At 34.5% G+C, this 13,356-nt stretch overlaps 1 protein-coding gene across 4 annotated transcripts in view; it reads left to right on the plus strand.

The window, feature by feature from the left end:
• The window catches only part of ANKRD13C (ankyrin repeat domain 13C), a 73,785-nt gene that overhangs the window by 45,594 nt on the left and 14,835 nt on the right, over positions 1-13,356 (plus strand). For 3 of the 4 annotated variants that reach the window (XM_057716397.1, XM_057716423.1, XM_057716407.1), the window contains 2 exons: positions 3,057-3,188; positions 6,384-6,545. In XM_057716397.1, the coding sequence (XP_057572380.1) occupies positions 3,057-3,188; positions 6,384-6,545 (294 nt within the window). The remainder of the gene's footprint in view (positions 1-3,056; positions 3,189-6,383; positions 6,546-13,356) is intronic. The other variant, XM_057716417.1, reaches the window with a different exon arrangement.

Below are 13,356 nucleotides of genomic sequence, written 5' to 3' on the forward strand. Positions count from 1 at the left end.
TTAATTAAGACTTAACTCTTATTTTCCCTCTAAGGTGCCCATTCTTCCATTTTCTTTCTTTTGGTGATTGACATCATTCTGTGTTCAGTGAGAAAAATAGGACTTTTTTTGACATCTTTTCTTGTACTCTCCTGTTTCCTAATTAGAGAGCATGTGTGGTTATTCTTGTCTCCCTAATGTCTTGTAATTATACCTTTTTTATTCATACTGTTATTGCCATAATTTAGATATTCATTATGTCAACTGGACTGTCACAAAAGTCTCATAAATGATCTTCCTGGCCCCCTTCTTATCTGCTTTGGAATTATCTCAAATTTTGGAGATAGGTTGAACATCGAAAACAAATTCATGAAACTTGTCTTCCTTAAAGACACTTTAAAAGTTCCCTGTAGTCTGAAAAATGAAATCCAAATTCCTTAGCATGGCATGGTTCCTTCTGTGACCTGGCTTTTGCTCACTTTTCCAGCCTTTTTCTTACCTTGTTGTCCTAGATACCCTCATGCTGAACTCTTTGCAGTTTTTTTTCCCAGGATACTTAGTGTTTCATTCCTTTGTTCATGTTGTTTCCAATTCCAGGAATACCCTTCTTGCACCCTCACCCCTGTGGGGCACCTACTTAGTGTTACTTCCTCCTCTGCCAAGTGACCATTGTTTTCTTGATGTTCCCACTAAATCTGGTACTATAGAGCTTCTAATACTATTTTTGTCTATATGGCTTTCTTCTTTTCTGGGGCTAAGCTCCTTAAAAGTATGGGGTTCTTTTAGTTGTATTCTCTGGTACCTAATACAGCATTAGTACATTCTAGTTAGAGTTTGGCAGACTTCTTTTGTAAAGAGAGAGAGTCAATATTTTAGATATTTAAATATATTTGCAGGTCATATGGTCTCTGTCACAACTACTCACCTCTGCTGTTACTAACATAAAAGCCACCATAGACAGTGTATAAATGAATGAGTATGGCTGTATTCTAATAAAATTTTACTAATAAAAAGAGGTGGTGGACTGGATTTGACTGCTGGCCATGGTCTGCTGACCCTTATTCTAGACTCTCAGATATGTACTAAATAATTCGAATTCTTGTGTTTTAAATAACAGGATAGCTAAGTAGACAATAGATGAGTTGGAAAGGTGGCACTAAAAGAGAAGCCAGAGATTAAGACTAGTTAGTGTAAGTATTAGCTGATCTTATAGTATCAATGAGATCACCAGTGGTCTGGTATTTAGGGTATATGTGTGTGTATTTTATGTCTAACAGAATACAGAAATGCTAGATTTTGAGCAGTAATCCTCAAGGCAGGGAATACTTGTTTCTTATCCTAATATGCATACATAAATATAACTGTTCATTAAATGTTTGTTGAATGAATGTAATTAATGACAGGTCTTTTTCAGTGATGTGGTTAGGAGATAGTCTGTGATTTATAGAAGAGCTCTGTTTCAAAAGTTTATTTGAAAATGGGATGTTTGAAATTTAAGGCAAATTTCTTCATAAATAGTGTTGTATATGTGTTGTTCCCAAGCTAATACATAAACTTCTAATTGATTTGTAATGTATTTACATCATGATGGTTAACAGTTCTGTAAAATCTCTGCCAGCCAAAATTTTTCTTCAGGAAATTGTGTTCAGAATTAGTTTAGGTTACCAGGAATACATTTTCACCTGTTATAGCCTTAGCATTAATGTCAAGATTTTCTATCCCTCACTTGTAAGGGTGAAGGAAATGGGCTATATCTGGGTGAAAGTTTGGTGGTAAAGAGTAGAAAATGGGCCTCTTGGGAAACTAAAAATCAGGAGGTATGGAAAATAGAGCCTCTAGTTATTGTAAACCCTATGGATGGTTCTCATTCTCCAGTCAGCTCTTTAGGTTCTGCCTTTTTTCTCCCTCTTTTCTTTGGATTCTGTGGTCCTAAGTATCAGAGACTCTCTCTTGGCCTATTATATTTAGAATAGAATCTCATCTAATACCTACTCATTTACTCTTCTGTACCTGGCCACTTAGTTTTCTGTCCCTGAAACAAGAACAAAGCTTTCTTTTTTTAAAAATAATTATTGGGATTTTCCTGGTGGCGCATTGGTTAAGAATCTGCCTGCTCATGCAGGAGACATGGGTTTGATCCCTGGTCCCAGAAGATCCCACATGCCTCGGAGCAACTAAGCCTGTGCGCCACAGCTACTGAGATTGTGCTCTAGAGCCTTCAAGCCACAACTACTGAGCCCACGCACTGCAACTACTGAAGCCTGTGCCCCGCAACAAGAGAAGCCACCATAATGAGAAGCCTGGGCACCATAATAAAGAGTAGCCCCTGCTCGCCGAAACTAGAGAAAGCTCACGTGCATCAACGAAGACCCAAAGCACCCAAATAAATAAATTAATTTTAAAAATTAAAAAAATAATTATTGATCAATTATTATATGCCAGCACTGGGGAATATGTTGATACAAGGTTGCTAATTGAGTTTGGAAATTATGGGTTGATATTTATGGATTCCTTTTCTTTCTGTAAGGAGTATGGAGAAGATCCCACGTGGATTCCTTTCCTTCCTTTTCCCCTCTCTCCTCCCCTTATTCCCTTCCTTCTTTCCACTTAAAACTATTGGGAAAGAAAGGCTCAAATGATAGTGGTGGGTCTTTAGATGAAAAAGAACTAAAGTAAGATTCATCTATACTTAAAGAAAACAAAACCTTTTTATAGGCATTTTATCTCAGACCTGTCTACTTACTTCTTAAAGTGACCTTTTACAATTACTCTACATACTCTGTACTAATGTAGTGGGTAATCTAGTATTGTTTCCATTACACATCTGAAAGAGTGTAAGTATACTTTTCACGTGTCCTGTATTTTTAGATTCATAATTAGTTATAATTCTAACTTTAGATATATGAAGTTTAAACTTCTGCAGTTGTTTTGAGAATAAGAAGCACTTCACTTTTTTTATAATTGGTCCTTTTTGTTTTTTGAAATTTGTAACATTTTAATTGTTGATATTTTCATATGTGGTGCTAATAACCTTTGAAAACCTAGATTCTTATATTTACCTTTTGCCCCCGCCCCAGGAATCAGAGATGGAAACAGAAGAAGAGGTTGACATTTTAATGAGTAGTGATATTTACTCTGCAACTTTATCAACCAAATCAATTTCTTTCACACGTGCCCAAACAGGATGGCTTTTTCGGGAAGATAAAACAGTATGTGCAAATCGAGATTTTTATACTTTAAAAATTGTTTAGTACTTAATGTTGCTAGAATAATGTGATGGAAATGCAGATAGAAAGAAGTAGCTTACTTAATTGTCTTCAAGTAGTTTATTCTCTTTTTGAATCCAAATAGGGAATTATAATGGTTGGGTACAGAGCTGGAAGCTATTCTTACAGAAGCCAGGAGAGAAAGTTTAGTTTATTTGAATTTTATGTTCAAAAATATTCTCGTTGTCAGTTGCCTTGTTATTATACAGGGAACAATGTCTTCACATGGTTCCATTATATTTCTAATGCTTTATTTCTTAAGAAGACCACAAAGAAAGATACACTTTTAAATTCATTTCCTTGGACCTTTTTTCTTTCTACTTTTAGACTTTTAAACTACTCACTTACCCAGTGTCTGTCCCTCAGTATTCCATATATTTGACTAAAATTAAATAAGCTTACATTTCTACAACATTGTTATTAAATTAAATCTCGGTGGAGGTTTCCCCATTTAGTGAATTGTAAATTTTTTCTGTAATTCCCATTTCATCTGCCGGCAAGAGGTTATATAATATATAATATAGTCAAATATAATATATTAAGATATATTCAAACATTTTTTAATTGGATGTATGAAGAAGCATCTTATAAAATTTTAAAGTCAAGAATAAGTAACACATTAGATAAGAGCCATAATTTTAAGAATTACATTTATCTTTTATTACACATGGTAGAAATGAATATATCCTCATTAGAAAGACAGAAGTAGCCTGTATTAGTCAGGGTTCTTTGAGAAACAAAATCAATAGGAGGTCTATATCTCTCTATCTGTGTATATGTATATATCTGCATATAGATGTGTATATACATATAGACAGAAGGAGAGAAGGATGAGGGAGAGGTTGATTTATTTTAAGGAATTGGCTTGTGTGAATGTAGGAGCTGGTAAGTCTGAAATTTGTAGAGCAGTCTAGCAGGCTGGAAATTCAGGGAATACTTGATATTGTCTTATGTTTGAAATCTGTAGGCTAGAATCTCAGGCAGGGTTTCTGTGATGCAGTCTTGAGGCAGAATTGCTTTTCTTTTGGGAAACCTTAGTCTTTGTTCTTAAGGCCTATGTTTGATTGCTAACGGCCTTCCCACCTTATAGAGGGTAATCTATTTTATTCCAAGTCTGCTGATTTAAATTTTAATCTAAAAAACACCTTTGTGGAATTCCCTGGTGGTCCAGTGGTTAGGACTTGGTGCTTTCACCGCCGTGGCCAGGGTTCAGTTCCTCGTTGGGGAACTAAGATCTTGCAAGCTGCATGGTGCAGTCAAAAAAAAGAAAAAGGCTCTATAGCAACATCTAGACTGGTGTTTGACTGAACAGTTGGGCATCATAGTCTTGCAAAATTGACATAAAGTTAACCACCATGCAATCTTGCACATTAAAGCTGAAAAATCCCCCTTGACCACTACTCACAATCCAGAGTCCTTTGAAGACGGTTATCCAGTTGTATATCCTCCAGGCTTTTTTTTATGCTTTATGTACATAAATATATATCTATAGTAATGTTTAGCTTTAGTTGTTGATATGTTTATTTTTCATAAAGTGTCATTGTATCTATTGTTTTGCAACTTTTTTCCCCTCAATTTTTAGTATGCCTTAGAAGTGTTTTCTTTTCCGTAGTATTACTTCCTTCTTTTTAGCAACTGCATAGTTATTCCCTATTATGGATATATTGTAATTTATTTATCTAGTCTCTTATTTTTGGACATTTAGATAGACACACATTTGTGTCCAGTTTTCTCCCACTATAAATGATGTTATGTTTACCATCCTTTTACATGCCTTTGCATTGTCTTTTATACACAGCAAGAAATGGAATGGCTGGATTATGGGGAATATACATTTAAATTTTTTATTGATATGATTTATTTTTACTAAGTGCTTTTTCATTATAAAATTTCAAAAATTGATCATTATCACCTGAGTGTTTCCCAACCACAGAAAAATTCTCACCGTGAGATCTAGGTTCATCAGTTTTCCTCACTAAGTCTATTTGGCAATAAGTAGTATTATACGATTCCCAGTTATGAGATCCTACACTGCAATCCATTTGTTGGCCTGAAGTCTTATTTGTTTGTACTCTGTTCTTCTGGACAGCATTAGAAGGATCACTTCAAGAGAAGATAAAAATTGAAGCTGCTGTTCATCTAGTGCTACTGCTAAGCAGCTCAAAGCTCTTGAAGAGTGTCTAGGTGATCTTCTTAAAACTTTGACAGGTAAGGAGGGAGTCAGTAATGCTTATGGTTCCCATTTTGTAGGTAGAAACAGGTGCAGAATGCCTTGCTTTCCAATGACTGGTAAGGAAGCCACCAAAAGCAGGGTGGAAATGGAAGTGACTCTGAACACTTAATTTTGGAATGCTAGAAAACAGCGGTAAGAGGAGAGCAAGTGATTTGCATGCAGGTAGAAATGGGAAGCTTGTTTCCATTAAGTTACTGATCATGTCTTTTGAGGTGTAAGGTATTTCAAACTCTGACCACCTGTGGGTGTGAAAAAAGGTGAAGGTTAATGTTGAAGGAGGACTCTTTTCTTGACGTCCTTTTAATCCATTTGAGTTTCCCTATCCCCATAATATAAACACAAAATTGTATTGATGAGCAAGACTACTTGCTTGTTCTTTGTTGAAAGAAGCAAGCAATTGTAACTTGAAGTTTGGACCTTTTGGAGAATATTGGAACAGATAATTAATTTTAATTGTACTAGAAATTTTTGTATGACTTAGACTTTCTTTTTATTCCATTTTTTTCTATCTATAAAATGGGAACATTAATTATCCCTGACCCCTCCTTGTAACTCATGATATTTGACTATTAGCTAAATTACATTTTCAGATAGCTTTATGCTACTTGGGAGTAGATTCTAAAGGAATACCATGTGCTGTTTTTACTTAGACTTAATTCATTTGCAGATTAACTGCCATACATCTTGTGTGTTTTAAATTTTCCTGTACAAATTTGAAATGTGTAATTTTATATATTTTTTAGCTTAATAGAATGTATAAGATAATTTGATAATTTCAGGTACCAAAGGAATATTTATTTTCATCTAAATGTTACCTGTTTATGGAGAAACTGTATTACTTCGAAACTTAAAAAAAAAAATCTTAGATAAACTTTATTATTTTGAAATATTTTATTTTGTTTTAGGAAAGAGTAGGAAACTTTTTGGCCGACTTTTATCTGGTAAATGGACTTGTTTTAGAATCAAGAAAAAGAAGAGAACATCTCAGTGAAGAAGATATTCTTCGAAATAAGGCCATTATGGAGAGTTTGAGTAAAGGTGGAAACATAATGGAACAGAATTTTGAGGTATAACTTTTACTTTTCTTAATTTATAATGTTCTAAGGAGAGAGGGGTAGACTTCATTCTTGGCGTTCAGTGAGTTTACATAAGTATGCTCATAGGTTTTTTTTACCATGTATCACCTTTTTTTTTTTTTTTTTTTTTACCATGTATCACCTTTTATTTTTCTGTGATATGGACTTTGGTGATTTTTTTTGTCCATCTGTTTTTGGTCTTTGAATCTTCACTAATAAATAGATTAAATAATTTTGTAAGCATGAAACCTGGTGTTAATTTTTAATCCACATCTCTTTGCACATATTCTTTTTCCTACTTCACCAACTGAAATCTGATGCTGCTTTGAAGGCCTAGCTAAAATATCTGCCTACTGTATGAAGTCATTTCTAGCCTATACCTTCCCATAAAATTTTAATTCAGTATGTATTTATTGAAAACATGCTACATGTAAAGAATTGTGTGACAGTAAGAAAAGGGGAGGGAAATCAAGGAAATATATAGGTATGTGAGACATGGTAACTTGCTTCTGTAATCTTATTTCCCTAGTAATAAGGTGAACTGGAGGGGTTCTTAAATTTATTTTTTATTTTAACAATTTTAGACTTTAATACCAGAAAAAAAATGATGCCCAAATTTTAAATTTTACTATATTTTTTATAGCAGTGTTTTTCAAATTGTAGGATTCAATTTAGTGGGCTGTGACCTCCGTTTTTTGTTTTGTTTTTTAGTAGAATCTAAATTCAGATAATAAAGAAAAACTAGAGCACATAGTATGGGTCCTTATTACTTAATGAAACAGTAGTGTCAGGGTGTATGTTGTGTGTACTTGCATATGTGTGACTGCTGGGTTATAGTGTTAAATGTGAGTCACAGTCATAAAAAAATTAAAGGCCACTATGAGGAGACTTGAATTCCTTGAATGTTTAGCCTCTCCCCTGTGGTATTGTGCCAGATTACATTTTAGCGATAGACAAACTTTTCAGAACAGTATGCCAGGTTTCAACTAATTCATGGTGATACTGTGTGTGCCAGGAAAATTATTTTAATGTTTAGAAAGTTTATATATTGAGTGAATCAGCCATAGTTTAGTTGAATGGGTACAGGATGTAATGTGCTTAAGAATCCACATTAAATGTTTAAGTTAAAATTGTGATTATATCAGTTTATTGTGTTCCTGTCCCTTTCCTGCCAGATCCTCTTTGCAATCCTTATTTTTCTTTTGTCCTTGGGTTAGAGCCTCACTAGACTTTTATTTTCCAGAAGCTTCTGGTATTTGCTGATCTCTTGATAAGAGATATAGGCTATGATATGCTCAGGAAATAGAAGTGGAGATGAATTGAGAGAGGGAATAATGGGCTTAATCTTTGACAGAGCTGCTTCCCATTGTCAATCAGACAAAAAGGCCAATTCTTTGGACTTATATTGTGATTTAAATTTTATAGCAGTTCTTTTTTAAAAAATGATTTTGTTGTGGTAGTGCTTATTGCTATGTTTGTTTAATTGTGGCAGCAGACCATTTTGGGATAAGTACACAAGTTTATTTTCTTTAGGGCAGAGATTGTAACTTGATGTACTTGAATTGTTAAAGGGGTCTTCAAATGACATTTTAATTAAGTATAGTTTTGCACATTGAAATTAAAACATAGTTTGATCCCAGATGCCTATATAATAGAACAAAATAATATGAATTAAGTAATTAAGCTTCTGACTTATGATCAGATCAAAGGAAATAATTCCTGGGCATTGTGTGAAGTATTTTTTTATATATTATCGCATTTAATTTTTAATTATTACAGTGACCTAATGAGATGACTATCATTGCCCAGTTGTATAGAAAGGAAAATGAGGTTTAAAGAAATTAATATATCTGAAGTCACAAAGCAATAAGTAGCAAAGATGGGTTTTGATTCTTGGACCCTTGCCTCAAGTTCTTCTTGTTCTTGGTCTAAGTATATTGCTTCCCAGTCTTTCAAAATATTGTGAAGTTGAAGTTGGAAAAGGAATGAGGGAACCTTGCTATTGGTAAATGTAGTAAAAATCAGTATTGTGGTGTTTTTTCTCAATGATGTGTATAGAACATATTAGTAAAAAACATGTTTTTGGCTTTGGAGCATTATTGAAAAATTCAAGAACCTAGAAAATATGTATGACTATTATGATTGTTTCAAAAGACATGAAAATATTACATATATATATATATATTTTTTTTTTTGGGCCATGTTTTGCGGCTTGTGGGATCTTTGTTCCCCGACCAGGGATTGAACCCACACCCTCAGCAGTGAAAGCATGGAATTCTAACTATTGGACCACCAGGGGATTCCTGAAAATATTATATTTTAAAGCCACATTTTGATAGAATTTCAGTCCTTAAAAATACATGTCTAGTCCTTTTCAGAATGAATTTATGTCCTTTATTCTAAATGAATAGCTTTTGAGTTTCTTCTTTCTTTTTTCAGCCAAATATTTGTTTTAATTTCTATAAGAAATAGTTTATAGGTAGCATTTAGAAGAAATTATTTGCCATTTAACTAGTTTTGCCATGCCTACTCCTTCTTTCCCCCCTCCTTTCCAGACATAGTTCTAATTTTTTTTTTTTTTTGGCACACGGGCTTAGTTGCTCCGTGGCATGTGGGATCTTCCTGGAGCAGGGATCGAACCCATGTCCTCTGCATTGGCAGGAGGATTCTTAACCACTGCGCCACCTAGGAAGCCCTAGTTCTAATATTTAGTATATATTTTTGACAATATTTTTTATAGTAAAATTGCAGTGCTCAGAAATTCTTAAGTTAGGGATATTTGCTCCTATACTTTTGGTGCTTTTTCCCACTTTGTTCCAATCGATTATTGTTGGAGGAGGGAGTAGTGCCCCATTTATACCTTAGACAGTCACTGATAGAAGCATTAATTGTATGCCAGTTATATGTACAGAATATTGAGTGAAACTCTATTAGTGATTATGTATTTTTTATATACATAAAATAAAAATAGGAATACATAGATATAAAATACATGAATGTCTTTAACTTCCAGAAACCTTTGCCATATAAGATATTAGAATTTAGCAAATTTAGCAGTAAATCAAAACTATTTCTTATATGCTCCAAGGAAAACAGGCATTAGCAGTTTGCATTTAATTATGTAGGAAAGGTTTGTTGTCATTTTAGTTACAGAGCCTATTGACTTGGAGAAATAAAATTAGAAAGCCATGTAATTGGTAGGGAGGTGTCCTGTGGCAGCATTCATATCTTCCTGTTTCATTAGATAGCTGTGGGAACAGAATAGAGGGAACACTGACGGGTTCAGCTACAAGTATCAGTATATAACAAAGGATCAATTAGAATAAACAAACTAAGAAAGACCTTATTAAAATATAATAACTGATATTCATAATGATGAGGTAAAGTGCTCAGTAAAAGGTTAAATTAGATTCATTACAGTCTGTACTAAGATGGGGAATGTATAATGTATAGTTTAGAAAGAATTCTATTGGAAATAGTAGAAACTGCTTAGAGAAGTTTATTACCTGAAAAAGTATATGACATGCCACATTATCTAATCAAGCCAGGAAAATAAGACTTTACTATGATGATATACATGAGTTTATATATATATATATACACATCAGTTATAGCCAAATGTATATACAGGTATTAAATATATATGGGTATTAAATAGACTGGAAGCAAGAGTAGACAAATTTTAAGCAGTGTTCTGAAAGAGAAATTGATCATGATCTGCTTAGTTAGATAGAGATTTTGGTGGAGGTGTGATTAACCTTTGCTCTGGTTCTGGGTTAGAGCATCAGTTGTAAATTTTTTCAATCATTTCTTCTGTTTGTTAGAGGTTCCATTAGCATGTCTGCCTTCTTTAGTATCACAAGACACTGTTTTACCTAATGTTTTGCCACAATATTTTATGACAGTCACTACCTGTTAAGCCCATTTGTCATTCTATTAATAGCCATTGCCACATGCCATACTATTGTGTATAGTATCCATTTTATATATAATATTTGGTATTGGTTATGATATAAGTTTGGCTGATTATAACAGTAACTTAAACAAGACAGGAATTTATTTTTCTCTCGTGTAAAAATCTGTTTGTATGGTTTCTTTTATCTGTGAGTTAATCTCAGACCTAGCCTTTTTTTTTTTTGGTCTTATTTCTCTACCATTTCTAGGATCAGGCCCTCATTCACATGGTGTATGATGGTTTATTATCTGTTTAGTATTCCAACCATTAGGAATAATAATTCCTAATAGTAATTAGGAAAGAGAGGACGTGCCTGTTCTGTTTGAGAATCCAATGAGAAGTTGCGTACATCACTGCATAAATCCCATTGGTTAGAGCTTAGCTACACGGTAACACTTAGCTATTTGTAAAGAGAGCTAGAAAAGAAGTCTTTATTATAGGAAGTCACGTGTCCAGCCAAAAATTGGTAGGGAGGTTCTTTTACAACAAAGAACAGGGGAATTGATTATTGATTAAGTAGACAACTAGTATTCTCTGTCATTGTTAGTTACATACCTGATGCTTCAGTTACCACATAAACACTAGTAACTCTTCACCCAATACATACGTCCAATTCTGAGCTGACTCTTAATCACCAGATCTATAGTATTTTGCCTGCCTCCACTTGGATGAACACAGGTAGCTAAAATTTAGTATGTTTAAATGTGATCAGTTTTTTTCCTTCTTATTTTTTCTGTATTGAATGGTAACACCATTATCTACTACCACGACCCAAACCAGCAATCTGAAATTTGCCCTTGGACTTAGCTTTCCTTACCTCTGTGTCTAATCGATCACAAAATCCTAACAATCTCATGAATCTATTTCTCCTTTCCCATTTTGAAATAGCTTATCATTTCTCATTTGGATTACTGAAATAGCTTCCTAACTTACTGCTGCCAGAATGATCTCTCTGAAATAGACTGAACTATGTAAAGCCTCAATAACTAAAATGTATAGAATATTTACTATGTGTCAGGTACTGTTTTAAGTATTTTAGGTTAACAAGCCAGTTTTATCCTTACAGCGACCCTCTGAGGTTATACAGTTGACTAAACTGAGACAAAAGAGGTTAAATAATTTGTCCAACGTCAGCTAGAAATTGGCAAAGCCGGGATTTGGTTAGCCTGGCTCCAATGTTTGTGTTCTAAAAACTACACTATATTGCTCAAAATATCTGTCCACTGCTTTCTGAGTAAAATAAAATCTACTTAGTGCAGAAAACCCTTTCAAACTACTTTTTCTCTTCTGTGTCTTGCGCTTTTACCTTGTATCTTGCTATAGCACCACACTTGCAGTTTCCCAGTACAGCATGCTTTTTCTCACCATTGTACTTTCCTCAGTGTACTTCAACTGGTTATTTTGTCCTGTTTCTTTTAGGAACCACCATTGCTGGCACATCTTTTTGGCTACCCAAACCTGGCTCAGAGAAACCTTTTCTCAGTGCTTTTATGCCATCCTCTTGATCCCTCTGTCATAGCATCTATCATGGATTATAATTATCTACTTCCTGTGTGTGTCTTTGTAAGCTTCTCAAAGGCAGAACGTCATCTTTCATATTGCCTAATGGTCAAAAACTGTTAGTTTCCTTTCTTCCCACATTCTTCTGCTGCTACTCAGAGATCATCAATGATTTCTAAGCAACAAAATCTGTGGCCTTTTTTTCAGGTTTCTTTCTCTTTAAAGTCTTTGTTATTATGATATTAAAACAGTCTTTTCACTTCCATGATACCTTGATACTCTGATTTTTTTCTTTTTTACTTGTTAATTAATATCTGGCTGCTTTCTTTCCTCTTCCCCCCCTCACCCCCCTAATCTGTGTGGTTTTTAGGACTCAGCCATCAGTCCTCTGTTGTCTTACTTTTCATTTAGTCAGAGAATTCTTTTTCTTTTTAATTTTTTTAAAAGATTTATTTTATTATTTATTTATTAATTTATTTTATTTTGGCTGCATTGGTTTTTCACTGCTGCACATAGGCTTTCTCTAGTTGTGGAGAGCAAGGGCTACTCTTCATTGCTTGTTCTGGTTTCTCATTGCAGTGGCTTCTATTGTTGTGGAGCACAGGCTCTAGGCGTGGGCTTCAGTAGCTGCAGCATGTGGCCTCAGTAGTTGTGGCTCTCAGGCTCTAGAGCGCAGGCTCAGTAGTTGTGGCACATGGGCTTAGTCGCTCCATGGCATGTGGCATCTTACTGGCCCAGGGATCGAACCTGTGTCCCCTGCATTGGCAGGCATATTCTTAACCTCTGTGCCACCAGGGAAGTCCAGTCAGAGAATTCTTAAGTCATTATCTCTAAATAGGATTTCTTTCCTTTTCTTTTTGTAACTGCCCTTCTAGGAACTTCCCAGTATAAAACAGTTACTGTTATTTACTGAATCCTTTATACTGTGCCAGGCACTAAGCTTTTCCATACATCATCTCCTTGAATTCTTAACTATGAGGTGGGTGGTCATATTCCCATTTTGTAGGTGAGTTTTTAAATTGACAATAATATAAAATAACTTGCCCCAGTTCACACCACTACCAGGTAGTGGAGCTGGGTGGGATTCCAACTCATTTTTGTGTCTTGAAAATTCTTGATTTTAACAACTCTAATATGCTGCCTATTAACATCTTAAACTCATTATATCCAAAACTATACTTCTCTGAATGGGACCCTCTCCCACTGTTACTGTTTATCTTGTTATTTATATGTTTTTCACTTACTGCCCTTTGGCTCTACAGTTTGTCTTGTTAGTTTTTCCTCAGCAATTTTCGATTTCTACTGCCACTCCCGCAGTTCTTTATTGCCAATTCATCCTATAGTGAT

Source organism: Hippopotamus amphibius, chromosome 1 (assembly GCF_030028045.1).
Source record: "Hippopotamus amphibius kiboko isolate mHipAmp2 chromosome 1, mHipAmp2.hap2, whole genome shotgun sequence".
Classification (NCBI taxonomy): Eukaryota; Metazoa; Chordata; class Mammalia; order Artiodactyla; family Hippopotamidae; genus Hippopotamus; species Hippopotamus amphibius.